Source organism: Calonectris borealis, chromosome 3, assembly GCF_964195595.1.
Source record: "Calonectris borealis chromosome 3, bCalBor7.hap1.2, whole genome shotgun sequence".
Classification (NCBI taxonomy): Eukaryota; Metazoa; Chordata; class Aves; order Procellariiformes; family Procellariidae; genus Calonectris; species Calonectris borealis.
In genome coordinates, this window is record NC_134314.1 from 30,284,138 (window position 1) to 30,311,273 (window position 27,136).

The following is a 27,136-nucleotide window of genomic DNA, read 5'->3' on the forward strand; positions in this document are numbered from 1 at the left end:
CAAATATTACCAGTAAATAATTTTTGCTGCTAAAGTGGCAGAAAGCACAAATTATACCGAACAGTAAAAAGGACTGAATGTATTTTAAGGGATATGCTACAGCTAAAGCAAAAATAACAGGCATAGCAACAGATGGTGATGAAACTCTGTCATCTATGTTATGGAGTATCTCAAGCGAGACAGTCACAATGATCCACTTGCTATTAAATCCATGGTTTCAGTGAACTTACAAATATGATAAAGTACTTCAGTTATTCAGGATATAAAGGGAATAAAGTCTGGGTTACCCTAATCAATAATTTGTGATCTTAAAAAAAACCTAGCAAAAACCCCCACCAAACCTAGCAAAAAAAGGAGGGAGAGGTAAATTACTGTCCTACCTATAGGATTCTCTAATCTCTGGCTTTCACATACTTCATAAGTAGTCAAATTGGCTAAGAATCTCAACCCCTCAGTTGTCAGTACCATCCTCTGTTGAAGGCAACACCACCGCAGGACAATCAGTAGGACAGAATGTGTAACCATGGTTCAGTTGCTCCTCTTCACAGCTCAGTACCTTAATACAAATCTACCTGGATTACACTAAAATGCCAAACTGGGTGATGGAGCGTGTCCAGAGGAGGGCAACGAAGCTGGTGAAGGGCCTGGAGCACAAGTCTTATGAGGAGCGGCTGAGGGAACTGGGGTTGTTTAGCCTGGAGAAGAGGAGGCTGAGGGGAGACCTCATCGCGCTCTACAACTACCTGAAAGGAGGTTGTAGCGAGGTGGGTGTTGGTCTCTTCTCCCAAGTAACTAGCGATAGGACAAGAGGAAATGGCCTCAAGTTGCGCCAAGGGAGGTTTAGATTGAACATTAGGAAAAATTTCTTTACTGAAAGAGTGGTCAGGCCTTGGAACAGGCTGCCCAGGGAAGTGGTGGAGTCACCATCCCTGGAGGTATTTAAAAGACATGTAGATGAGGCCCTTAGGGACATGGTGTAGTGGGCATGGTGGTGTTGGGTTGACGGTTGGACACGATGATCTTAGAGGTCTTTTCCAACCTGTATGATTCTATGATTCTATGATTCTATGAGATGCAGGCATACATTCCTTCATCCGACAGAGGAGTGGAGCAGACAGCTTGAACAGGCACTGCCAGCATTATCTGTCAGAGCTCTGAATGAGTTAATCTAGAACTGGAAATTTATACTGGTCAAGGGCAAGTTTATGTGACACCTTTCTTTTTGGACTCTATGGGTGTATCTAATTTAGAAAAATCTACGTTAAATAGCCAAATAATGTTCATGCAAGTGTATTTACCTACAGTTTGGTTACAAATGTTAAATTATCATCTTCTGCATGCTTTTTGCTGCTATATATACATTATTTGATATCTCAGATTATGTTCCTCTGGTCCTTCTTGCTATAACTTATTGCACTGTTATGCTATATGTGATGCTACAGAATTCTCTTTTGAAAATCTCCTTCAAAGTTGTTTTTAAACAATGGACTCTGATGATCAGACTTGTGTATCAAACTCAACACTGTACATACTCATTTTTATGCACTATAAACAATTCTTGCAGTTCCTCTACTGATTTTAAAGTGCAATTCTTTTTTGTTGTTGTTTTTCAATTCTCCAATCAGCAAGATATCACTTCAAAACTGAATCAAATGTTACCAAGATGCCTTGCTTCCAATGTTTTGTATGGTGCATATTAACTGCTAAGACATTGATTCACTACATCATCAAAAAGGGTGGGACTTCTCTCTTTTAACTTGAGTGGTCTGAAAGTTAGACAGCTAGACTAAGCTAATTATCCACATATCCTTGACAGTCAAATAGGCAGAAAGTACTTCTGGAGAAGGATTTATTAAGTACTGAGAACATTTGCTATGTTCTGCCAAAAGTGCCTGCAAGTCTGCACTGACTAGGGAGGGAGCACACACACAACTTAGATCAGACATCTTACTTGCTGGGGGCCTGTATTGGTATGGTAAATCCAATCCTAGTGGTTCACCTGAAGATTTAAGAAAAAAACTGTTATCTGAAATTCAAGATTTTGTATCATGCACAGGCTAGTAAGGCTAGCTAGTTCTGTACTGATTTTAAAATTAAAATTTTAGGTTTTATTTTTCACAATTTTTAAAATCAGAGATTTTAAATCAGAGCGTTTAAAATACAAATTCTAGTGATTAAGTAAAACACCTAAGAAACTGTGTGTGGGATGACTTAATAAATTACCTGCTACTTAATTCTCATAAATATAGCAAATTAAATGAAGATACAGCTACAGACCAAAAAGTTGACATCTTGGTAGCTTCAAATATCTTTCATAATATGACATTCAATATTGTTATAATTTACATTTGGATAAACTATGACTTATGTTATATAAAATATATTATATGAGCTGTTTTATGTCTCTGTCAGAATTATAAAGTCAAAAAAGAGGACTTGAAATTTTTCACACCTGTCACATTTGGTCAGTAAATTCCTACTTAGAAAGGATTCTGTATATTTTAACAATGTGCTATGCCAGACCATTAAAACCAAGAGCTTCAGTAACCGGCCCTGAGGATTTCACAGAAGAAGGTAACCTTGATCCAGCTGGAATACAAGGGAATGTTTACAGGAAGCTTCCTGTCCTTGGCCTTACAAGACACCAAACCATACATTCTGCATTGGTACTGATTGTTTCCACAGACATTTAGGAAGTTTGAGCCAATTCATTTCTGACGTGAGCAGTGGAGTGAATGCTGTCTTATCAACAGTGAATTTGGCTCTAGGTATCATAATAGCCAAAATAGTCCATTTAAATCTAACTGCAGAGAACAGCTATGAAATGCAATGAAAATCTTCCAGCTTCAAGAAAAGGAAGTTAAAGGTGTGATGTAGTCAGTGGAATTGCGTGGTTCCAGCACAGGTTTGGGGATGTGTGGCTATTGGGAAATACCTGCAGAAAAATTTTTCTCAGGTGATTCCACCTGAGTATCTGGAACAATAGATTTTTGGACTGCATCTGGCAAACTCAAAACTAATAAATAAACAAACAAGAAATATACTGTTTATATCCTATTTGCATATAAGGAAATCAAAAGTAGGTAAGCAAAGATACTCCAATCATAAACTAATACTAGCAATAAAAGGACAAACAGCAAGAAGAAAATATAATTATTAACAAGAACAATAATTGAGCAATTTAGTTAGCAAAATGATTGTGTTTGAGCTAGGAGCATGGATGGCAGTGGGGAAAATAATGGCCCCTACATATTTTAGTGTTAAAATGTGAAGAATTTAAGCATTGCAGAGGAAAAAACAAACAGCATAAGCAGACCATAAAATCTGATGTAACAGAAATAATAGAAAAATGGTGGAAGTCCTGTTTAACTAATTTGGTATCCTTCTATGATAAGGTCACCCACCTAGTGGATGAAGGGAAGGAGGTGGACGTAGTTTTTCTGGATTTTAGTAAGGCTTTTGATACTGTCCCTCACAGCATCCTGGTTAATGACCAGTCACCAGCAGTGTTCCTGAGGGTTCAATTCCTGTTCAATACATTTATCAACAATCTGGATGCAGGAGTTGAATGCACCATTAGCAAGTTTGTTGATGATACCAAACTGGGAGGTGCTATTCACTCTCCTGAGGGACCAGAGGCCTTGCAGAGGGATCTACAGAAATTAGAGCATTGGTTATGGGATTACTGAGATTAATGGGATGAAATTTAACAAGTCAAAATGCCAGATTCTGCACCTAGGATGGAGTAACGCAGGGCACAAGTATAAATTGAGACAAGAGTGGCTGGAGAGCAGCCCTGCAGAAAGGGATCTGGGGGGGCTGCTCAACAGCAGCTCAATAGGAGTCAGCAGGGTGCTCTGCCAGCCAAGAGGGCAACCCGCAGCCTGGGGTGCATCACACGCAGCACAGCCAGCCGGACAAGGGAGGGGATTATCCTGCTGTGTTCAGCGTTGGTGCGGCCTCACCTTGAGTATGGTGTGCAGTTCCGGGCCCCACCATTTAAGAAGGATGTGAAGGTCCTTGAATGCGTCCAGAGGAGGACAACAAAGCTGGTGAAAGCACTGGAAGGAATGTTCTGTGAGGAGTGGCTAAGGACTCTGGGTTTGTCTAGTTTGGAGAGGAGGAGGCTGAGGGGCAACCCCATTGCCCTCTACGGCTTCCTGAGGAGGGGACGTGGAGTGGGAGGTGCTGAGCTTTTCTCCCTGGTATCCAGTGATAGGACGCATGGGAATGGTTCAAAGCTGTTCATGGTTCAAAGGTTTAGACTGGACCTTGGGAAATGTTTCTTTACTGAGAGGGTGGTCAAAAACTGGGACAGGCTTCCCAGAGAGGTGGTCGATGCCCCAAGCCTGTCAGTGTTTAAGAGGCATTTGGACAATGCCCTTAATAACATGCTTTAACTTCGTCAATTTTTTTTTTCTCAGGGAAAAAAAAAGGTAAATAATGTAAAATAAACATAAAATAACTGGACCTCAGTAGATAATTTACTTGATAGTATGCTCAGAATTGCTAAACTGTACAATAATATTGAGTGGGGGTGTACCTATCTGGCCCATCTTCAGGAAAATGTCCTCGAAAACAACAGCTGATAATATAGGGATGTGAGTGTCTAACAGTGTATGTGATGGGACACCCAAAACCACCTGAATGTTTGTCCCAAACTGATAATGCTAAGGAAGAACTCCACGACACCATCAGCCAGATGAAGCAGTAACCAGGGAATTAGAAAGAGACTTTTGAAACAAAGGGGTCAGCTTGAAATGCAGTGTAGAAGCACAGAAATTTGTAAAAGGTGCTGGGAGAGGTGGGGTCAGGAGCAGTGACCCTGGTTGGGCACCACCAGTCATTGCCCGGTGGTATCCCCAGCCCTGCCTGGATGAGGCCCAGCAGCTCCCTGTGGGGTACAGGAGCAGCCTGCACCCAGCCAAGGACCCACAGTGTGGGAGTGGCACGGGAGGACCCATCCTCAGAGTGCACGTGGGGTCCCTGGGGTGCCTGCCCGTGCTGGTGCCTCAGTAGGGTGTCAGCAGCAGCAGCAGGGATGGACACTCAGCTGTAGCACCCGCATCTCCACAGGAGGGTCTGCGTGTGGGGGACACACACTTTTCAGTGTTCGCAAAATCCACACTGCCTGTGAGGGGCTGGGTGTGTACACCCTGTGTGTGTGTGTAGATTAGTTTATTAACATTCTGCAGTGTCTAATACTGTGGTTTATCTGTGGCATTGTTGATAATGATCCTTAATGTTTAGGTCACTTATTGCCATGTCATTAATAAGTCAATAAATGACTTTGATCCCCATTTAAACCAGATGAATTAAGCAGCTTTTCCCTGAGACAAATATCTGTAAAAATTTTAAGATAGGAAAAGAACTGGCAGTATAGGCTGCATCTAGCTTCTTATACTACATAATTCTGAACATGCACAGAGTGTTGTGCTTATGTATTTAGGAAACTGTAAGTCAAAATGAAACTACCAGCTAATTTTACACATCTCTTGGAGCTGGTAAGTGCTTGAAAGCAAACAATCTGAATTACTGTCTGAGACAACCTAAAGTTTGTCTAAATTGAGAAAATAGGTGTAGGGAGAAAAAATTGCAAATGTGGACATCCAAATAATCATCCATATTGCACTGTGGCAGATTTGTTTCCAGCTGTATCAAACACAGATGAAAGCACTTAACGGGACAAAATCTTTGAAGCATTCAGCTGGCTAAAACCAGATGCAAAGGTTCACAGTCATGTTCTCTGTAGAATAAAGGAGAGCCCTAAATTAGACTCCCATTTTTCAGACAGAACTAATTGGTTATTACTTAAGATTTCTGTTCTCTGAAAAAAATCAGCCCACTTTCCTTTTTTCTTGAAAAAGAATTACAGTCAAAACAGAAAGAATAAGGCAAACATAATGCTGTTTACCAGTAGCTATGGTGACTGCTTGTAGGAAAAGGTAATATGTTCACAGAGGAAAGAAAAAACCCTCACTGCCTCCTCCTTGGAGTAAAACTAAGCCAAACCAAACCAGTTCATTTGTTAATATATGTTTCTTTACCCAAGCAAGCAGAGTGGGAAGGGAACTAACTTCCTACAGTTCAATGCATTAATTCAAAAATTGTTCTAGGAAGAGTGTCGTAACACTTCAGGAATGCTATGCGATATCATTGTATCATCTTTCTGTGCTAAAGATCTCTGTCATAGCTGACAGCTTTGTAATAATTAACTCCTTCCAGAAAGCAGAATGATAGTGAGGAGGGAAAATGTTAATAGTTCATGCAATAGTCAGGATTATTGGCACACTATCATTATACATAATTGAATCAAGTAAGTCTCCTGGCTCTAACATATCTTTGAGATGTTGGATTCTTGTTCATATTGATGTGGTTCTGGGACACAATATTGATTTAATCATCCTTTTCTATTAAATCAGTGTTGAGAAAACAGACCAGGTTTATACTCCTCTACATGTTCATTCCGAAATAGGGAGATCTGAAAGTGTTTATTTGCAATTGCCCCCTCTGTTTGCACTGCACTTATTCAGAGGCCATTTTTAAGCTGGAGTACAAAAATGCTGTACAGATTAATCATGAGCTAGTATTCATTCAGCTAACAGTGGGCTCTGAGGAACACACCAAGACATTGTATTTCAGCAACATTAAATACATATTAATGCCTAAAATATCGAAAGACAAATGTCACAGAATTGACTTTATATTAGTTCAGAGCTTACAGTCTATCCCTGCTGTTATTAATCAGACCTGTGTGGATCACTTAGTCACTCTATCGTAAGGGTTGCAATGTCATCTCAAGATGAAAAAAGACTTTTTTTTTCAAAGGATGAATTCTCAGATTTCTCAGCAACACATACACTTTTCCGTGACTGCTACTGCTAGAGGTAGGACAGGTTTTGCCCTTTTCTTTGTCTCCGAAGTGTGAGGCAAGTGGATTTCTCTTTTCCCCAGTTTCACTTTACACTGACATCCATAGTGACACATGCTGGTAGCAGCAAGCCAGTGACACCACAGCAATTTCTCTCCTACAGAGCCATTCATCCAGCAGTCTGAAATGACTCAAACAGCACTTTATTGCTCTGTTTTCCATCTCTTGTTGTACCGCCCTGTGTCTCCCCTTCTAGTTGGCTACACTACTCTGAAAAGATTAATAAAGGCGAAGTTGGACAAATTTTTAATCAACAGGACTGCAGTGGTTTTGATAGTATCCCCCCTGCCCCCAGACTTTACCTTCTATCCATAGAAACCACTTAATGAGTTCAAGACATTTTTATGCATGCTTCTGACTGCAGGACCTTCACTGATTTCTAAGGATGATCCAGCCGAGTACGGTAATGAAAGAAGCACCTGAAGAACTTTTATTAGATTCTAAATGAGACACTGTTTCTCAGATTTCCCTCTTGTTGTTTTCTGTTCAGTTCTATAATGCAGATCAATACAATCCAGAGTTATCCTGGGTGAACAAAAAGTTATTGAATGTATCCAGCTGTGGGCTTGATTAGATTTTCACTTCACTGGTATAAATCAGAGTAACCACATAAGGCAAAGGAATCTCAGCACTCTAAAATGGTGTAATCCCAGACGTAAAACAAGAATCGAGCTCCAGTTTCTTTCTTTTTCTGCTGGCAGTAGTAGCTCCAAATCCTGCATCAAAGGATGAAGTTCCTTTACATGTAAACACTGAATTGTAAAATTACTAATTATTAATGATTACAATATTTGGGCAGAGAGGAAAATGCCCCTAACATCTGCTGGCAAGCAAGATAATTGGAGATGCTGCCTGAAAGAATATGTACTTCTGTCTCTGTGACTCAGATGTCAGTGCATAATTGCTGTTTAAAGAAAGGTCAGTGTTTTGAAGAAACACTGGTTACAGGCATAAGTTAGCTCAAACAAAAGACGGTTCTGATGGCTGGGTGGAATATGTTAGTTTTATTTCTTTAATAGCATAATGTGTTCCTGTGTTTTTTCTTATGCTCATTCTGCTTTCAAAAATGAAAAAAAAAAGTCTCAGGCTTAATTCCTATATTATAAATGCAAGATAAAAAATATGTTTTCTGTACTGCGAATGAAAATAAGGTAGCAGTGCCATGCAGGCTTTTGCCTAAGTGCTTACACGTTTCACTGCGCAAGGATACCTTCACAAACACAGCATTTCTACAAAAATACATCATGCGCTAAATCTCACTGGAACTACTTACATAAGAAATCCTTTTGGGAGTGAGGTAGCTTGATCAGCCCACATAGAGCACTCTTCTTCAATGTAGCATAGAAAGGAAAATGAAATCAGGAAAAGCATAGGAAAAAACCCTCAGATACCACAGTAGTAGTGAAAAAAGAGGATACACTTGAATGGAAACAAACAACAACAATTTCCCTTCCTTCCCACGCACACAGAATTTTTCATGCCAATATTTACTAGGTTAAGCAGCACAGAATAATTATTAGAAGTAAGCAACCCTGAATTTTCCTTATTGAAAAAGATACCGCAATAAAGCACAGAATAAAAAAGGTGGAAGCAGTTGCAGAAAATGGCACACCACTGCTGGCCATTATTGTTCCTGTTCTCCTGAGGTCTTAATTTAGAGTGTGCTTTCTTCCTTCTTTTTTTTTTAAAAAACTGCAGAGATAAAAATGCAGTGGGGAGGAGGGCCTGAGGTTATAGGAGACAAAGAACATTCTAAGCGTCTTAAAATAGTTGCAATACACAAAACCACAATGACTAAATAGGCCCCAACACAGTGCAATCTTCTTTTTTTTTTTTCTTTCTGGTAAATCTCAGAGCGTTTCAAATGTTAGCTGACATAAGGATTGTCAGAAGCTGAGGTTTTTCCTCCTCTCTATGAAATTTAAACTCTGCAACATTTCTGCCAAGCTACTGTCAGTAGGAAGGTGCTTTTATGAGAAGAAAATTGCTTGAATATGCTATTGGGGGATTTACTTTCTCTGTAGCCCTACTTTTATTTAAATGTCATAAAAAGCTGGCAAAACTCAATTACTACCAGCTCTGCAAAGTCCTCCTTTAGCTTACCGCTAAGATCTACTGCCTTTTGTCCAGAGGGGTTTTAGTGCAAGGTCCATTTCTCTAGCTGGGAGGGGGTGGCATTCCAGCTGTAGGTGGCAGTAACCCACAGCTCTTCCGTTTCAAAACCTAGCGGAAGATTAAAACCAACCCAGACACACAGAACAGTGTTTCACTCAGATGCAGCAGAACAAAATATTGATAATAAGGATTTTTCCCAGCCAAGGATCCCAGGGTTTTCCTGGCAAAGAAAAGGAGTTTTTGAAGCACCCATTTACTTAAATTATGATCTCTATTTTTTTAATAAATTGTACAAATCAAGTATTTTTCTTTACCTCAGTTTGGTTTTTTTTTTTTAGAAAAGGGCTATTTTGCATACACAGGTCCTTGGACAGTGTATAATCAAACATCTACGCAGAGTAAAAAGATGAAATTTGACATGAAAACAGCCTTTCTCATTTTGTTTCCAATTTTGTTTTTGTAAATTGGGGTAATCTGTGGTGAGTGAACTCAGGATGCTCTGGGTATTCTTTTGGGTTTGTGGCTAAGGTTACAGTGTTCTTGTCTAAGGAAAGTTAATCATGCATGTACCTAGCTTCTTAGTGTAAAATGATAGAATACATATGCGATCAGTGTCAAGGACTTGAGAAATACACGTATATTGACAAAGTTACTAAAAATGCATTTTATCAAGACTAGCCTAAAGAAAATGGTTGCAAATGTAAATATCCAGGAGTTAGGAAATGCCCGATTCATACTGAAAAACCCACCCCAAAATATGGACAAAACCATATTGATAAACAAAATCATTATATATTCATACATACCAATTTATCTATGCATACACTTACATAATAATGCACAACTCTTTTTGCTACTACACAAATATTTATCCATAAAAAATGAATCAAATCTGAGGTTTTAAGGACATTAGTTCTAGGCAGAAAAAAAAGATATGTTCATTTCAATTACCATTTTGTACACATACTGCACCTAACAAGATTAGTTCATACCCATGAATGCCATCTTGTTCATATTGAATCACAGCATTTTACCATCAAGACAAACATCCTCTCATTTTAAAATTAAGTTTTATAACCCCACTTCTGCTCCTAAATCATCAAACCAGCCTTAAAGACCTGCTTGAAAACAAACAAGCAACTGTCCATAAATAAAAAGAGTGTCCTGATATTGAATCCTGGTCCATTTCAGTATTGGCTCTTGCCTTGCAGTAGTCCATATGCAAAACATGCTCTCTTACAGATGGAATCCACTTGTCCTTGCTATTAAGTGAAACACAGCAGGACCTAGAGAGCATTTGCTGAAGCTGAAAACCAACTTTATAATTTAGCCTTGAATCTTGAGCTGGCCTAACTGTCACATTATAAATCTGGATGCTGAGTCTCAACACTTGTAAAGCAAATAAAATAAACTCCTGATTGCTTTGTCTTTTTCATTGCAGTTTAAGCATACACACTAAAGCTAAATTTCAATGTTAAAAACATCTTATGTTTGTCCACTCAAAGAATTTCAATGGCTAACTATTAAATAGGTCTCTGCCAAAAACAAAACAAATACAGTTTGTCTACCTCACTGTTTTCAAAGCAGGGAAAATAGTAAGGATACTCAAAGACTGCATCAGTTTTTAAAATGTGAGTGGCTACATTTAACTTACTGTGAAACCAGATGCACGTTTATACATTGCATTCTCGCTCTATCATCCCTGCAACAGTAACAAATCAAGGAGCTGTTTTCCAAGCAGCAGTGCAAAGTCTGTGTCCCAGTTCAACTCTGCTTCCAGGGTTTAAGTGAATCTTAAGTAGGCAGATTTCACCCTGGGGAAGGCGAGGGTATAAGAATCGTACTGACAGAATCAGAAACTGAGAGAAAGCACCAGGAAAAGGAAATGGATCGTAACTCTGTTTCCGTGTAGTCTCCAGGCTGGGGGGTGGCATTTAGACCTTCTACCTAATTGACAGGTTTGGTATTAGTCACCAGGAAGATTTTTTTTAGGATACTGTCTTTTGGATAAAAGGAGAATAGGGTTATATCAGGCATGAACTGAGGGAAAAGAAATGTCATCAAATTATCGCCTATAAGTGTACCATACAATTTGGAATAAAAGCACCTTATGGACTGTGTGTCTGCGGGAGCAGAAGGGGAGATTCCAACCCTTTGGCAAACTTTCACCTTCACTTCTCCATGAAATCTGCTTGGGGGAAAGCTAAAAAAAGGTTAAAAAAGCTAGCCACCTTTACAATACACAATTTATTTCTTAATCGTTCTTAACTCCAAATAGTTTTCCGTCCAATTTACCCTAGATTTTTCTAAATAGTTTAACCTCTCCTTTACATTAGCATATTCATCCAAGTAGTGACTCTGATCCATGTAACAATATCATGAATACTAATGAATGCCAAGAAAAAAATCTGGATTACATAAAATGATAACATAATGAAAACAAGCTTAGCTTGAATTTTGGGATTTAAATCAATCTCTGAATATTTTGGTAAGGTGTGAAGTCTATAATTAATCCCTGAAGATATCCAGGAAAGAGCTTAAATCTGGGTTAATGAACTACCGTGCTTGGTTTCCAGCCTAGAAATATACTGCACTGTTTCTGAAAATGGTTGACAGAATGGAAAAGTGGATAAATAATTGGGTGAGTCCAACAACTGAAATATAGTGATGCTATACTATCATATTATATCCAACTACAAAAAAAGAATAATTTCTGGATGTTCTTCAGCCTACAGATAGTAGCAGTCTTCATGTTTTACTTGAAGATTTGTGTTCAAAATGCTAACTGTTTATAACTCAAAATGCCTTGTTTTTAAGAATAATTTTTTTTAGGTTGAACATCTCTGTTATTGATGCCATACCGTTTTCTGTGTATTTTACTGTGACTTTTCTTTGGCTTTTCCAGACTCCTAATCTGAATAATTCTGAAGAAAATAAATTAAATTAAAGCTGTGAATAGTTGCAGGGCTAAGACTGTCATCAAGAAAAATAGAAAAAAATGGTTATTTACAGGAGAACAATTGTGCATCTTGAACAAACACTGTTCATTGATATTTCATTAATAATGTTCACTCCCAATGAACTCCAGTTCGTGTGTCTGTTGGGGATTTTATCTATTTTCTCAGTGTCCTCATCTTTACAACTGCAGTGAGATACAAAATAAAACCAATTGCCCTCAGCACCCTCGCCAACAATATGTTCTAAAACTCCATAGTATAATGAAGAGAAGACAATTATGAACAAAGGAACAATACATACAGCACAACTATAGCCACCATTTAATTAAATTGTTTGAGTGCATACACATACACATGTGTTTGTATCTGTGTTCCCACACAGATATTTAACTTGCACTTCACTAATTCCGGATGATTGCAGCAAAGATGATGACATGGTACTAAGTTATGAAACTTCACATCCTATTAGCAGCTTCTGTTTGGAAACAGAAAAGAGATGTCACAACCAGAGCTTCTGGAACTGAAGGGTTACATACCCCTCTGTAATCTTGAGAAAATTTGCAGGGGAATGTAGAGAGAGATGTCTAATGTAAATAACAGTGCTGCACAGAGGAGCCCTCATAACTGACAGATTCAATAACTTTTTTAAAACAACACTCCTGATGCTAAGTAACTGTTTTCTGTCTGGGACATTTCACCTTCATAGAATCATAGAATCATAGAATCATTAAGGTTGGAAAAGACCTCTAAGATCATTGAGTCCAACTGTCAACCCAACACCACCATGCCCACTACACCATGTCCCTAAGGGCCTCATCTACATGTCTTTTAAATACTTCCAGGGATGGTGACTCAACCACAGCCATGGACAGCCTGTTCCAAGGCCTGACCACTCTTTCAGTAAGGAAATTTCTCCTAATGTCCAGTCTAAACCTCCCTTGGCACAACTTGAGGCCATTTCCTCTCATCCTATCGCTAGTTACTTGGCAGAAGAGACCAACACCCACCTCGCTACAACCTCCTTTCAGGTAGTTGTAGAGGGCAATAAGGTCTCCCCTCAGCCTCCTCTTCTCCAAACTAAACAACCCCAGTTCCCTCAGCCGCTCCTCATAAGACTTGTACTCCAGGCCCTTCACCAGCTTCCTTGCCCTTCTCTGGGCACACTCCAGCACCTCCATGTCCTTCTTGTAGTGAGGGGCCCAAAACTGAACACAGGATTCGAGGTGCGGCCTCACCAGTGCCAAGTACAGGGGCACAATCACATCCCTGCTCCTGCTGGCCACACTATTTCTGATACAGGCCAGGATGCCATTGGCCTTCTTGGCCACCTGGGCACACTGCCAGCTCATGTTCAGCCAGCTGTCAACCAGCACCCCCAGGTCCTTTTCCTCTGGGCAACTTTCCAGCCACTCTTCCCCAAGCCTGTAGCGTTGCCTGGGGTTGTTGTGGCCGAAGTGCAGGATCCGGCACTTGGCTTTGTTGAATCTCATACAGTTGGCCTCGGCCCATCGGTCCAGCCTGTCCTGCAGTGGTAGGAGAAAGACCTTGGGGGATTCCTGAGGTGCTGCCTCCCACTGGACTTTTTCAGTCTCATTTTTATTATAACCTATTCAGAAACAAGTGTGAAAAACTGCTAGCACTTCTGTATTCTTTTATGTACACACCAAAGTAAAGTATCCGTTAAAGTACTTCATATGTTAATATATATTGAAGTGGTCCAGGTACAGAAATGAGTAGGATGTCCAAAAACTTATATGATTATTTCATATGTCCCACTTCAAATGTCACAACCACATTAGAAGATGATAAGGAGAACCAGCATGGTCAGTCTTCTATGTAGCTTCTCTTCGGAGCAATGAAATGTTTTCTTGGCCATTGGTAAAACTCCTTACTGAGGCAATGTCAGAAGAAATCTAGTGCATATGCTGACTTCCAAGCCAGATGAATTTTCCAAAGCACGTGGTAAGGCTAAATTGATGGGCATACTGAGAAGGTGACCAGAATACAAGAGAACACAGCACTCCTTACTGAACTCTCATGCCTTATGGAGTAATACAAATCATGCCTTGACTCCCCTGATCCTCTAACTCATGAATCCTAATCACTATCAGATTTTAAAGCAGAGAAGAAGCAATACCAGCTATACTCTTACAAGCACACAAAGAGCGTACTTTAACTGGGTATGACTAATAAGTCTGGTAATAATACAAACACAACTATTAAAAAGAGTAGTACGTCCTTAAAGGAAACATTAAGCCTTTTAAAGCTATTCAGGACTTTTTCTTTAGTAATACAGTATTCTAGATAGGTAACTGAACAGTATTGATACTGAATAATAGATAAAAGAGATAGACAATTGATAACTATTACTGAAAATAATGACATCAGCTTTTAAGGTGCTGCTGTGAAATGATTTTTATTGTTCCACAACCAGTCTACAGAATGCTAGATGGCTCCACAGATTATGGAAGATGCCAATGGACCCATATTAGGCCTTGTGCTGACCTCTACTATGATTTGAGGTAACCCGAGGAAGGTCCTGGTGAAGGACAAATGGATTTTTGTGGTTCTAGGGTCCTTTTATCTTCATATCTCCTAAGATATTATAGATTACAGAGAATCAGTCTTCAAGAGCAGTTGTTCCAATACATATTTTTGTCCAAGACAGTCTTTTTTGAAGAAGGATGCACTAATTCTCTAGCAGGACACCAGATAATTCTTAAATCTCTGCATTCTTTATGAATAACATATTGATCTTGTATGTTCCCTTTCACTTAAGAGTAATACAAAAGTTCAATAGGTCTTCCCTAGTTAAAAAAAAACCTCATTCCCTCCTCTACAACATGTGAGAGTGATATTTAATCTGAAGTAACTGGAGCCAGTTGTGGGGAAGACTGTACAAGTACCACATGTATTGACCCATGACAATGGGCAGTGAGAAAAAAGTGAGGGACTAGTGAGGTAACTTTGCCTTTGAATAGTCAGCTGGACACCTGTGGATACTCTGGCTAGAGGTAGAACGTCTCCTCTATTTGTGCATGACTATGTGGGTACCACTCTTCGTATTTATCTGTACACATGATCACAGTGTTGGCTGGTTTTACTAAATCCAAAAAACAACGGTTACTGGTAAAAAATCCAGTTTCCTATCTTTCTAAAAGCAAACTTAAATAAATGCTGTTACTGAGAAAGAAATAAAGTAACAAAACCAAATTTGGTGACATGGTAACCTTCTGTATCAAGATGATACCTCATATCCAGACTTCCCAAATTCCATTTGAATATTAAACATGTTCTCGAATTCAACAAGATACCAAAGGTGAAGAAGGTTTCTCTAAACCATAATAAAAATCTGCTCTGTCATGTGACCTCAGATAAACGTCACTCTTCCTTTCAATGATAAGCTCCCAAAAGCAGGGATTCAGAACAATGATGTTCTCACCCATTCAATCTCCAGTCAACCACGCTAGTCAGGAGTGAAATTTCATATTTTTTTTCTCCCTTATGTAATTTTTGTGGCTTGAAGTGTGGAAATCTATCACTAGTAGGTAGGTGTATACGTTAGGTTAGCAGCAAAGGAATAAATATTCTAACATATATTACAGATAGTGCATTATTCATCTTCTGCAGTACCAGTCTTGTAATTTTATTGTGATAGTTTACAGTAAACAGCTAGAGCATATAATGAGTCCTTACGGAAAACGTACATATTTCACTGAATGGATAATCTCTGTGGAATTTTGGAAAAACATTAGTACGAAGAATATGGCACATTTATCATTTTTCATACACATACTACATATGATACAACTTAGAAGAAACAGTACCAGCTACACTATTTGTCAAGATTTATAGCAGAGTGAAATTCTTATTAAGAATCCATGCACTACTTCTCCAGTTAGACAAATATGTACAAACAGTGTTTTGAGTATTTCTATACACACTTAAACATCTCACTGGCCTTGGAAAAAGATAGAATTCAATTAATTTTGCTGATATGTTGTATTTTAAAGCTACTCCAAATAAGATAGCCTTTCTGGAATCAAAGCTATCAGAAATGCTGATGTGGTTGTGCTGTAATCCTCAAAAATAATGTTACATAGTATTTCTGGGAATTGAGTCAAAACATTCTAAGATGACTGGTATTAAAATGGCACTTACTGGTATGTCAATACCCACACTAAAATTTTAGCCATGGCAGCTTCTCTGATTTAAGTACAATTGAATTGAGATGATGTATAAACATCACGTTTAACAAATTTTGTGCACAGCTTGCACACAAACAGTCAGGAATTTGAAGTCCTATTTATATTTGGATCCTTGATTTTCCTGCATGCTCTGTTTTCAGCGTGGTTTTTTTCACACTAGTCAAATACTAAATCTGCAGATCTGAGAACATAAAAAATTGATTTTTCCATTTTTAATAGAACCACCACTATACTGCCTAAATTAAAAACAGAGAAAGGTTTACTCTTTGAACATCACTTTTTCTAACTTGTTTGGTTGGATTATTTTTCAATTGCCAGAATTTGTTATTTCAACAATACTTCTATGATAAAATGACGTTCTGAAGAAAACAAATTCTGAAGAGTGTGCCACATTTTAAGCATTATTAAAGAAGCTGTGTATTTTAAATGCTTAATTAAAAAGAACAACAGTTGAGTACTAGTATTTCCAATAATATTTATGAGTTTGTTGTTATTTCCTCATACATTATCATTGCACGATTTCCTCGGGGTTTACAGATGTTTTGTCTAAAATCTAAAACATCAGCTCTTAACACTGCCAGCTTAATGGAACACAGCTTTGATTTCTTTGTCAAATCTCTTATACTCTTATACTTTGTCAAATCTCCATACTACTATAATCTAAGGAATATAATACCTAAGAAATAAAGTATGATAAAATAGAATCTGTTTCTGATGCCAAGAATGAGACACACCTAGTTCAACTAATTCAGTCTTGAAATAGACATCCTAACACAACTGTAGATTAGCGCAATTTACTATCTAAATTTCAAGGGCAAGAAGCTGGGGTTAAAATTTCAGTTTTCTGTTTTCGCTTTAAGAAAAACTAAGGTGGGAGAAATGCAGAATTAGTTCAGAAAAAAAGTGTGTAAAGTTTTTATATGGGGATTAAGCCAAATGCAATTACTTTTACCAGAAAGATCAACCTTGGTAAATGAATTCTCTATCTGTTAAGACCTAGTGTTAGGAAAATTGGAGATGAAATTTTCTCTTTTGCTTACTTGACTTTCCTGTGAAAATATGATATTACAAAGGCATGTCCAACAGGATTTTGGTGAGTCTGAGAAGCTCAATGGCATTATCTTTCATATTCCTCAAAAATGACATGAAAGATTTTTCTTAGTAAGAATGGCATTATTTTTTCCTAAAATCATGTGGAACCTGAAACGATGAACAATCTATCTGTCAGAAAAAGAAAAGAGTTTGGAAATAAATTTAAATGAATTCTTGTCTTCACCAAAGCCCCTTGAAGTAAGCGTTAGGGAAAAAAAATGGATTTCCAAATGTGAATCTCTTTCATAAGTACCAAACTCCAGATATACTAGCTACCTAATCACATTAAAAGTATAGGATCAAAAAAATTCAAGCCCCCAGACTAGTCTTCCTAAATAATGGTGTGTGTAAGCATGAATCAGAATAATAATACCAGAAGTTTCTGGAGTTGTAAACCATGTAAGTATCTTTAGTATTGACAGATCTGCCCAAAAACCAGCCCTTTAAAAGGAAGCAGGTTATCTTCTTCACACAAATCAGTATTACATAAGTGCATATGGTGCAAATTCTGAAAAGGTGTGAGAATACACTACTCCCAGCTGGAAATCTTCTTCCTTTGCAAATCAACTAAAGTGAAATTTAATCCCTTTGTTTGGTTTATCTTTCTGCAAGAGTTAAATACAGTGGAACTTAAAACATTAGTTCTGGACTTAATATGGATCTTAGCGAAGTTAACTAGCATAATATGTTGGCCTGAGTGTCTTAATCTATAAAACAGACCTATAAAAAGATCCTTGATATATGATCAATTCTGCTATTTCTGACTAGCTTTGTTAGCCAGAAACACCTACATCTAAAGCAGTGATAGGAAATGCATAAGCAATTCTAAAAACTTGGTCTGCAATGCTGTTAGCTGTCTTGGGAGGTGCTTCAATGCTCCTTGGTTTGAAAATGGGCACTTACTCATTCTTGTGTAACAATTTTATCTTTAGTTCAACAAACATACAAATCAGATTTTGCGAGCTGGAAGCAAACTGCAGCTCTGTGCTAGAAATGTGAGAAAACCAGTAATAAGGGCATAAAAGCCTATCCTTAGATGAATACCTTCAGCCAAAACCTGACATAACATGCATTTTTGGCTTATGGGCACAAGGAAGCACAAGAAGTATTTCTGGCGTGTGATCTGGGAAAGGTTCACCGTGACTACCTTTTGAAATGGAAAATGAGATGTAAAAAAAAGTTGAAAAGAACATTTTAGTGTCTCCAAAGTCTACAGTCTGAGCTCCTCCTCTTTTTCTAAGAACAGTCATATTCATAATGACTTTTTCTAGTGTTTATTTTAATTAACATTGAGGATATATAATAAAAAGAGACCACAACATTTGTTAAGTCACTTCACCTGGTCTCCTCAGTATCTGCAACATACGGAATTCTATCACTTAACCAAGTTCAACTATAAAATTTCCTTTAACTTACAAGAAAGCTAATCCAGAAGTCATTTTATAACTTTAAAAAAAAGGCATTTAAAACCGTATCAGATAAACTTTAGGAAACAGTTTGGATGGAATTTTTCATTTGGTGATCAGTTCTTTAAGGGTTAAGAAGAATTGTGTGATGACCCAGCACGCAGAAAACAGACAGCTTCTGAAATATGATTTAAAATATGGCTTTTCCTATTTATAGCTGAAAAGGTACTGTCCAAATGAGACCTACATATCTAGGAAGGTATTTCTTACATGATCAGGGCATGAAAATTGAAAAATTACATTCCTTGTGTATTTTGGGTGACTACAGCATTCATGGTGGTTGAAAACTGAAGATAAGTGTCTCTCTATTGAAATTTATCGCTAATTGAGTTTGATTTTTCAGTCTTGGTTAATTGATTAACATTAATGGACCCATCTGCTGCACCAATACATGGGGAACAACAACAGTAAGAATAATCACTGTGAGAATAGTTTGAGACATTGGAAACATGATTGTTTGTGGGAGCAATTAACTTTGAGATTGTGCTCTGCACTATAAAAGCTAAGCTTGTCTATGTTTACATTTTCTTGAGTCTTTATACAATTTAAAACAAATGTATTAATCAACTAGTACTAGTGTAGTGGCTGACATAATTGTCAAATCATTGGTGAAGTAATTTTATGAGTTTATTTCCCACACACGGATGTGTCTTCTTAATTAACACTAAGCTTGGTTTGCAACATCTGGCTCATATGATCAGGGGGCCACACAGAATATTAAGAGATTCCTAGGTTAATCTTTCCATATCTTTTTCAAACACATACTTTCAAATCCAATGGGCTTTGAATTCACAAAATTAGTCATAGGACCCTACGACACTCAAACTCTACATTTACTGAATAATTGCCATTTTTTTCCTCTGAAATTAAACAGTCTCTGGAATTGTACATTAGCATGGATTTAAAGTGCAGTAAAAGAGCTAGTGAACTTGCAAAAGTGCTTCTAAAAGCAATGGAACATTTACACAGGAAAGACTACTTTGTTTTTAAAAACTAATAAAATAATGGCTATGTAAAGAATTAGAAATTTAGTTTTGTACTGAACCACTCATCTGATACAACATGTATTTAAATACTCTTGAATCAGAATGGCTTTTGTCCTATTGTGCTGATTTTGGCTAGATAGAGTTAATTTTCTTCATAATAGCTAGTATGGGGCTATGTTTTGGATTTGTGCTGAAAACAATGTTGATAACACAGGGATGTTTTCATTACTGCTGAGCAGTGCTTACGTAGAGTCAAGGCCTTTTCTGCTTCTCACACCACCCCACCATCGAGTAGGCTAGGGGTGTACAAGAAGTTGGGAGGGGACACAGCTGGGACTGCTGACCCCAAGCGACCAAAGGGATATTCCATACCATATGATGTCATGCTCAGCAATAAAAAGCTGGAGGAAGAAGAGGGAAGGGGGAACTTTCGAGTGATGGCATTTGTCTTCCCAAGTAACTGTTATGCGTGGTGGAGCCCTGCTTTCCTGGAGATGGCTGAACACCTGCCTGCCGATGGGAAGTAGTGAATGAATTCCTTGTTTTGCTTTGCTTGTGTGCGTGGCTTTTGCTTTACCTATTAAACTGTCTTTGTCTCAACCCACGAGTTTTCTCACTTTTACCCTTCTGATTCTCTCCCCCATCCCACTGGGGGGGAGTGAGCGAGTGGCTGTGTGGTGCTTAGTTGCTAGCTGGGGTTAAAACACAATGCCTATACACAGAGAGATTTCTTAGTCAAAATATAAATGGAACCTAGATAACACTTTTTTTTTAATGAAAGTGGAGCGGATCTTAACTTAAAAAGAATGAATATAATTAGAGATTTCCAGTTCCACAGTATAATACATTCAGTAGTTTCACAGCAAAATGGGGATTGTGCAGCCCGTCCCCATCACCACGGCCCTGCGTGGCTGTCTTGGGGCTGTGTCTGACTCTGGTTCCCCTCACTGGGCTTGATCCTGATCCCCCACCAGTGGAACAATGTCCCAGCCTGGCCTCAGCCCGTCACTATCCCCAGGGAGGTGCCCGATGACCAGGGCTGCGGCTGCCCTGGTGCCCCTGGCTGCCCTGCTCCGGGATGGGGCGGTGGGACAGGCCCTGGCTGCCAGGCCCTGCCCTGATGGGCCCCTGGGAAGCACCTAATGAAACCAACGACCAGACCACAGGGAGCTGCTGGCCCCTGCTGCACCCCGAAATTTTGTATCTGAAAACTAGGCACATACTAATCCCAGTTTCTTGCTACCAAAAACACAAAGAAAACATTTTTTTCTGTCAAATAAATTTCTTCTGCATAATTGTTGTAATTATTAGGATGAACACAACAATAGTATTTTTGTACTCTGATGATGAGAAAAGGCAAGTACCTTTCTTTTAAGAACAACTGTAAAAAATATTTCTTATGTAACACACCTGTCTATGCCCAGCAGTATGTGTTGACAAACTCCAGTGTTCATTATAAAACATGGCTGAGATATTCGCTATGTAATACTTCATGGCCTTTCAGAAGCAAAAGCTCTAATTAGCTGCCAAGCACCTGAAGAATAACATGCAATGAAAAATCTTTTTTTTTGCCACTAAACAGTGTAATTGAAACAACTGGCAAAACCCTTAACCAAGTCAATAATAATTTAATATGAATTGTCAAATTGTTGCTTGTTTTATCTGAAAGTTTTTTTAAATACAGCTAAGGTTTTTTACAGTAATAAATATGCAAATGGACAATGGTGGAGATGGGAATATTTTTAACACTGTAAATTATTTATGGCTGCAGTCTCATGAATATAAACTCATTATTTGAAGATAACACAGTTGTATAGTCCGCATGAACCACTTGAAAACTGGGACTGAAGCCTGGAAATTTTTCCCCATAAACTATACACAAAATGTCCACTTCTGGCTTTTCAATTCTCCTGCTCCACACGTGACATGGTATGAACCAAGTTATGTGACAGGTTGATGACCAAGTAATTAATCAAATATTTTCTAGGATAAAACAACTAATAAATTAAAGTGCAGTGAGGGGAGAAAGTCTTATTTTTCAGCTACAAGAGGAACCAAAAGATGTTTGTAAACAAAGCACTGAAGGAAGAAGATGACAAGTCCAACACACTTAAAATCAGTCCATTTACTGAATAGAGTTTGTTACAGTATGTACATTTACTAAATAGATTCCTAGTACTAGCAGGCAGTGCCTGGAAAGAAGTACAGAAAAAGTCTATAGCACAGAATCTCTCATCATTCCTTTCAGGAGATGCTTCACCCACTGAAGCACTGGACTTAGGTCTTAAGACAATAGATTCAGAGGAACAAACTTTGCAGAGTGTTCAGGTCCAGATGAAAGAGGCCCTGGAGCCAGACCTGCCAAGGCTGACCAGGAGGTATACAAGTCATTGTTCTCCCATATCTCCTCTATCTGTTCAAACCTGTGGAAAAAGGAATTGGTATGCAGCAAACTGAAGCATTCACCAAAGGGGTTTCTGACCCTCGCATTCTGTCAGGCAGAATCTGTGTAAAACGCCTGCCAGCACCCCTGAAAAATGACTGCTAGCACAGGCAAATTTACATCCCAACTTGCCACCCTTACATTCTCTACAAAGCAATCGGTGCAGATAGGTAGGCAACTTATCAAGAAGTGATAAGTTTTAGATCTGTTACACTTCTCAGCAAAGCAGAAGTGATTTGGTTGATTACATATTATACAGTGATGGAGCATTCTGTTCTCATATATATGTTTAACTCTCCGGGAAAGAGAATGTTGCACACACTGTGGACAAAATGAAGCTTCAGAACTTTGGGATGCAGGAATTGCTCCTCTAAAGACCACTACCTAGTAACCTATCCAAGTGAGACCTCCAAATCCTGAGAGATAATCTGTTGTGATAGTTTTTGTTGGTAATCTTGACAGCTAAGAAGTACTTAATCAGTTTGTCACTAAAGATGTTATGGGAGGCAGTGTTGAAGCCTTACTAAAGTCGACTAAATGACTTCCAGGGCTCTCCCCTTATCTATCAAGCCAGTCATCTCATTGCTGAAAGCTATCAGATTGGTTAAGCACAATTTCCCCTTCATAAATCCATGGTCACCACTCCCAACCACTTTCTTGTCCTTCAGGTATTTGGAAACAGTTTCCAGGACAATTTGCTCCATCAACTTCCCACAGATCAAGGTGAGGCTAACCTCTCTGTAGTTCCTCAGATCCTCCTTCTTGCCCTTCCTGAAAGTAGTCTTCTGGTCTTCAGGAACCTCTCCCAATCACCTCGATCTTTCAGAGATTAACAGGATTGATCTTGCTATGACACCAAATAGCTTCCTCAGCCCTCATGCGTGAATCCCATCAGGTCCCATGGATTTATATATGTCAAGTTGGTTTAAATGTTCCCTAATCTGATCCTCCTCTACCAAGGGTGTCTTCCTTGCTCCAGACTTTCTCCCACAGGTCTGAGAGGAATAGGATTGCTAAAGGTCAGACTTATCAATAAAGACTGAGGTAAAGAATGCACTGAGTATTTCAGTCTTTTCTGGATCATTTGTTACCAGAACACCTGCCCCATTCAGCAGCAAGTCCACATTTTCCCAAGGCTTCCTTTTGCTGCTGATGTACTTTTAAAAGCATTTGGTTTTGCCCTGCACGTAACCTGTCAGATTAATCTCCAGATGGACTTTGGCTTTGCTAACTCCATATCTGCATATTTGGACATTTTCTCTATATTCCTCTCAGGTCACCTGGCCATGCTTCTACCTCTTGTATGCTTCCTTTTGATGTTTGAGTTTTGTCAGGGGCATCTTGTTCATTCATGCAGGCTTCCTGCCAGTTGATTTCCTGTTCATTGGAATGGATCACTTTTGGGCTTGGAGGTGATCCCTGAAAATCAGTTGACCACTGTAGAAAATAATGAAAATCATGGTTCTAATGAGCTGCTTATCCCTGGTTTGCACATGCAGTCTTCCATGACTCCTCTGGACAGAAGAGCAGTGGCCCATTTCAGAACAAAAGCATTTCTGAAAAGGGCTGAGGCCAGCAGTTGGAAAGCAGAAAGGCAGGAAACAAATCCTTTGGTCATGAATTATTCAGGACCCAAGCTTTAAATGAAGCAGTATTCCATAGTGGCAGATGTCAGGCCAATCAGTAGAATGACAGAGATATAGCAAGGAACAACAGAGGAAAAATAGACTCATTACTCCCAAGTACACACTCAGTTTCACCCATCTGGTAGGCAAATTGTGTATGTTTTCATAAAGTTGCCTTGTTCTCATTTGTGCTCTTGTCAAACAAGGCTTAGAGATTAAAAAAACTGTTTCATGTTCTTTGTGTGCTCACATCAATCAAGAGAGGCAGAGAAGCACCTCAAAACTTTGATTCAAGGTCTCCTCAATCTAAGAAACACACAGTGGTGCAGAGCTTTAAAAGAACTTTAGACTATGTTCTGTTCAGCATTTGCATTGAAGCTGAAGTACAATTTTTAAAATAGACATGGCAGCTACTTCACAAGTTCTATCAATTTTAAACAGAAATATGGTTCCTAAATGCTGAGTGCCTTAAACAATGATCAAGTTACTATGACTTAAAGAGTTACTGTGCTCCAATTGAACCATCATTCAACTGAACCATCATCCTCTGTGCTTTTAGCCCACGTCTCTTTTCAACCCCATTTCCTCTTTCAGCATGATGCACTTTAACTTTCAAAGGTTCTTTGACAGTACTTCTTCACACATGCTGAAGGTGCTGGCTTACTTGTTACTGTTTTCATAGCATGATGATGAAGGCCTATGCTGTGTACCCAGGAGCACACCATGAATATAGGTGAGGGTACAAGGCCTAATAAGACAGAGTTGTTAGACAGAAGAATAAGACGCTATATGTTTCTGTCCAAACTCTCTATAGAAAGAGTCTGATTTAGTCACTGAGCCTTGTAGGGCAACTGATCTAAATGATCGCAAAAGGAATTCTGACAGCAACCCAAGATGTATGCAGTGTGGGCAATGTAATTACATTTTATATCTCTTTTCATGTAAGCAAATAAGTTATAAAATCTCTCTGGTTAGGCGTGAAGATGTCACATTTTCTATTCAATATTATCAGGACAAAAGATTGGTGATTACTTCATTACACAGAAGATTATAGCAATTTTTCATTAAGGATGAACCTACCAGCCACAGCATGCAAACAGATGATAAAATGATTAAAAAGATAACTCTTACCTAGTGCAGGTCCCACCATTGTGACATGGATGATAATCACATACTGGAACATTGCAGTTCTCAACATTCCTCCCTCCAAGAGCTTCATCTATGATGAACAACTCTTTGTTGTTAACTTGAAAATCACTAATACATCCTTTATAGCCGTGTATTTGCCCAGCACATCGATGAACCTCTTCATGAACAGGAACATTTCCAAGGAAGATTGATCCAAAGGTGATCTGCAGAAACAAGAAAAGAATCATCAGAAAAGAATGTGATTTGTGATGTTACTGTAAGCAATGAATGAATAATAATTAGAGATAAAGGAAATATCCATTATTTGAGGCTGGCCAAAAAACTATGATATTTGCTGAAGGGATTCTTTTTTTAAATGTGGTTCTCTTTTAAAAAAAAAAAAAATCATACAAAGAGAGTGGTTTAATGTGTTTGCATATGTTCAAATACGTAAGACAACATACATCCCAACAAATTGGAATTCCCAGCCTTAACTGCAATGATCATGGTAGGGTTTTCTCATTGCTTCCCTCATTTCTATATTATGAGTTTTACGTTCATGGTTGAGGGTTGGTGCAGGAACATAGGAGAAGCTGTAGACTTGAAGATAAAGCTTTTCTTTAGGATCTGGGACCTACAGGACCTTTAGGGGAATACAGAAACAAGATTTTACTTTTTTTGGGTGAGTGACAGAAAACAGACTGCTCTACTGAACCCCAGGGGAAAAGGGAAAGTTTTAGGCAGTAAATTCTAGAGCCACAAAAGCCTAGAACTTCCTTATAAAGGTGCCAAAGAAACACCCACAACTATTTCATACTGGGACTGACTAAATCATATTAGTGCTCAGTATGCTGAGCACAGCTTTCCTGTGCTACTTGGCCTTGCAGTCAAACCCTTGACCATCACAGATAAAGGATCTGTGACTCATCTAGCTCTGTGAATTCCACTCCTCAAGCTGATGCCTGACTTTCTGGAGTTCTGAAATGGGGTTTTACCATTCCGAAGTTCCTTTGCTTAATGCCTGTCACCAAGAATTGAAAAAATCATAATTTTTTCATAAGTATATCACACTGTGATGCATTTATTTGTACGATACCATCAATCCAGAAAGTGGGTGAAACCTAGCCAATTCAAGTCAAGTAGGAATAAACCAATGGAATAAAAAATATATCACAGCATATGTAAAACAAAGAGATAATTTATATGAGGAGATAATTTATAGTGAAGGGGCCCTGCACTATCATGTTAAGACATCAACTGTAAAGAACTAGGAACAGGAGGAAAACATGACGTTGACTTATCTGGAATTCACACATCTGTATGATTTTGCTCCGCTGTTTCCTGTCTTGCTTTTATCAGTCCTGGAGCTCTGTTGCTGACAATTTCAAGTGAAATTTGGAGATACAATGAACATGAATAGCTCCAGATATTCCTGTACTTACAATGTATTTCATTTAGAAGGGAAAGAAAAAAAACCCTACTTCTTTTAGAGCATGGATAAAATTAAATTAAATTTTTCATGTGGAAGGAATTTAAAGACATCGGCTCAGCACTTGTTGAATTAATTTCATATCACTTGACTTTATCCCCTTTCAAACAAAGCTATAAACCAGCGTAGCTATGGACAAGATTTGTAAGTCGTGTTTGCAAACAGACATTTTTTCTCTGCTTGTGAACTTGTTGCAAGAATTAAGCAAAGCATTGGACTGGAATGTAAATTGTCTATGATTAAGAAAAGTGTTTTTAGCACTCCTCTTGCAACACAATCTTTCTATTATTGGGCTTATTTTACAAAAACACTGGCCTTGGGGGCAGATCCAGTGTACCACAGAAAAACTTCAGTAGGCTCTGCTCAGTTTCTCGCATAAATGGATTTTATCATAATATCTCAGATGTTCAAACTCATGCTAGTACACCATAATACACATTTCTTTCTGTAAAGGTCCTGTTCTGAATTTAACTGACTTAATCAGAATATATTTTAAGGAAGCACACAGGAAGAATTCCTGTAAGTCTTGTTAATAACATAACAGATGTAATGAAGTGTTATGTTAACATTATGTTAACTTCCGCAATACTCATGCTTAACTTTTCAAATACTAATTTGAAAATGTCCTTCTTCACTTGGAGCCTGAGGGGTAAGAAGGATTAGCTTGGCCAGTAACAGGAAGAAATTCATTAGTCC

The 27,136-nt window shown here is 38.5% G+C and overlaps 1 protein-coding gene across 1 annotated transcript in view; it reads right to left on the bottom strand.

The window, feature by feature from the left end:
* The window catches only part of EYS (eyes shut homolog), a 958,850-nt gene that overhangs the window by 90,732 nt on the left and 840,982 nt on the right, over positions 1–27,136 (bottom strand). Inside the window, exon 40 of the mRNA XM_075145270.1 lies at positions 24,955–25,175. Within this exon, the coding sequence (XP_075001371.1) occupies positions 24,955–25,175 (221 nt within the window). The remainder of the gene's footprint in view (positions 1–24,954; positions 25,176–27,136) is intronic.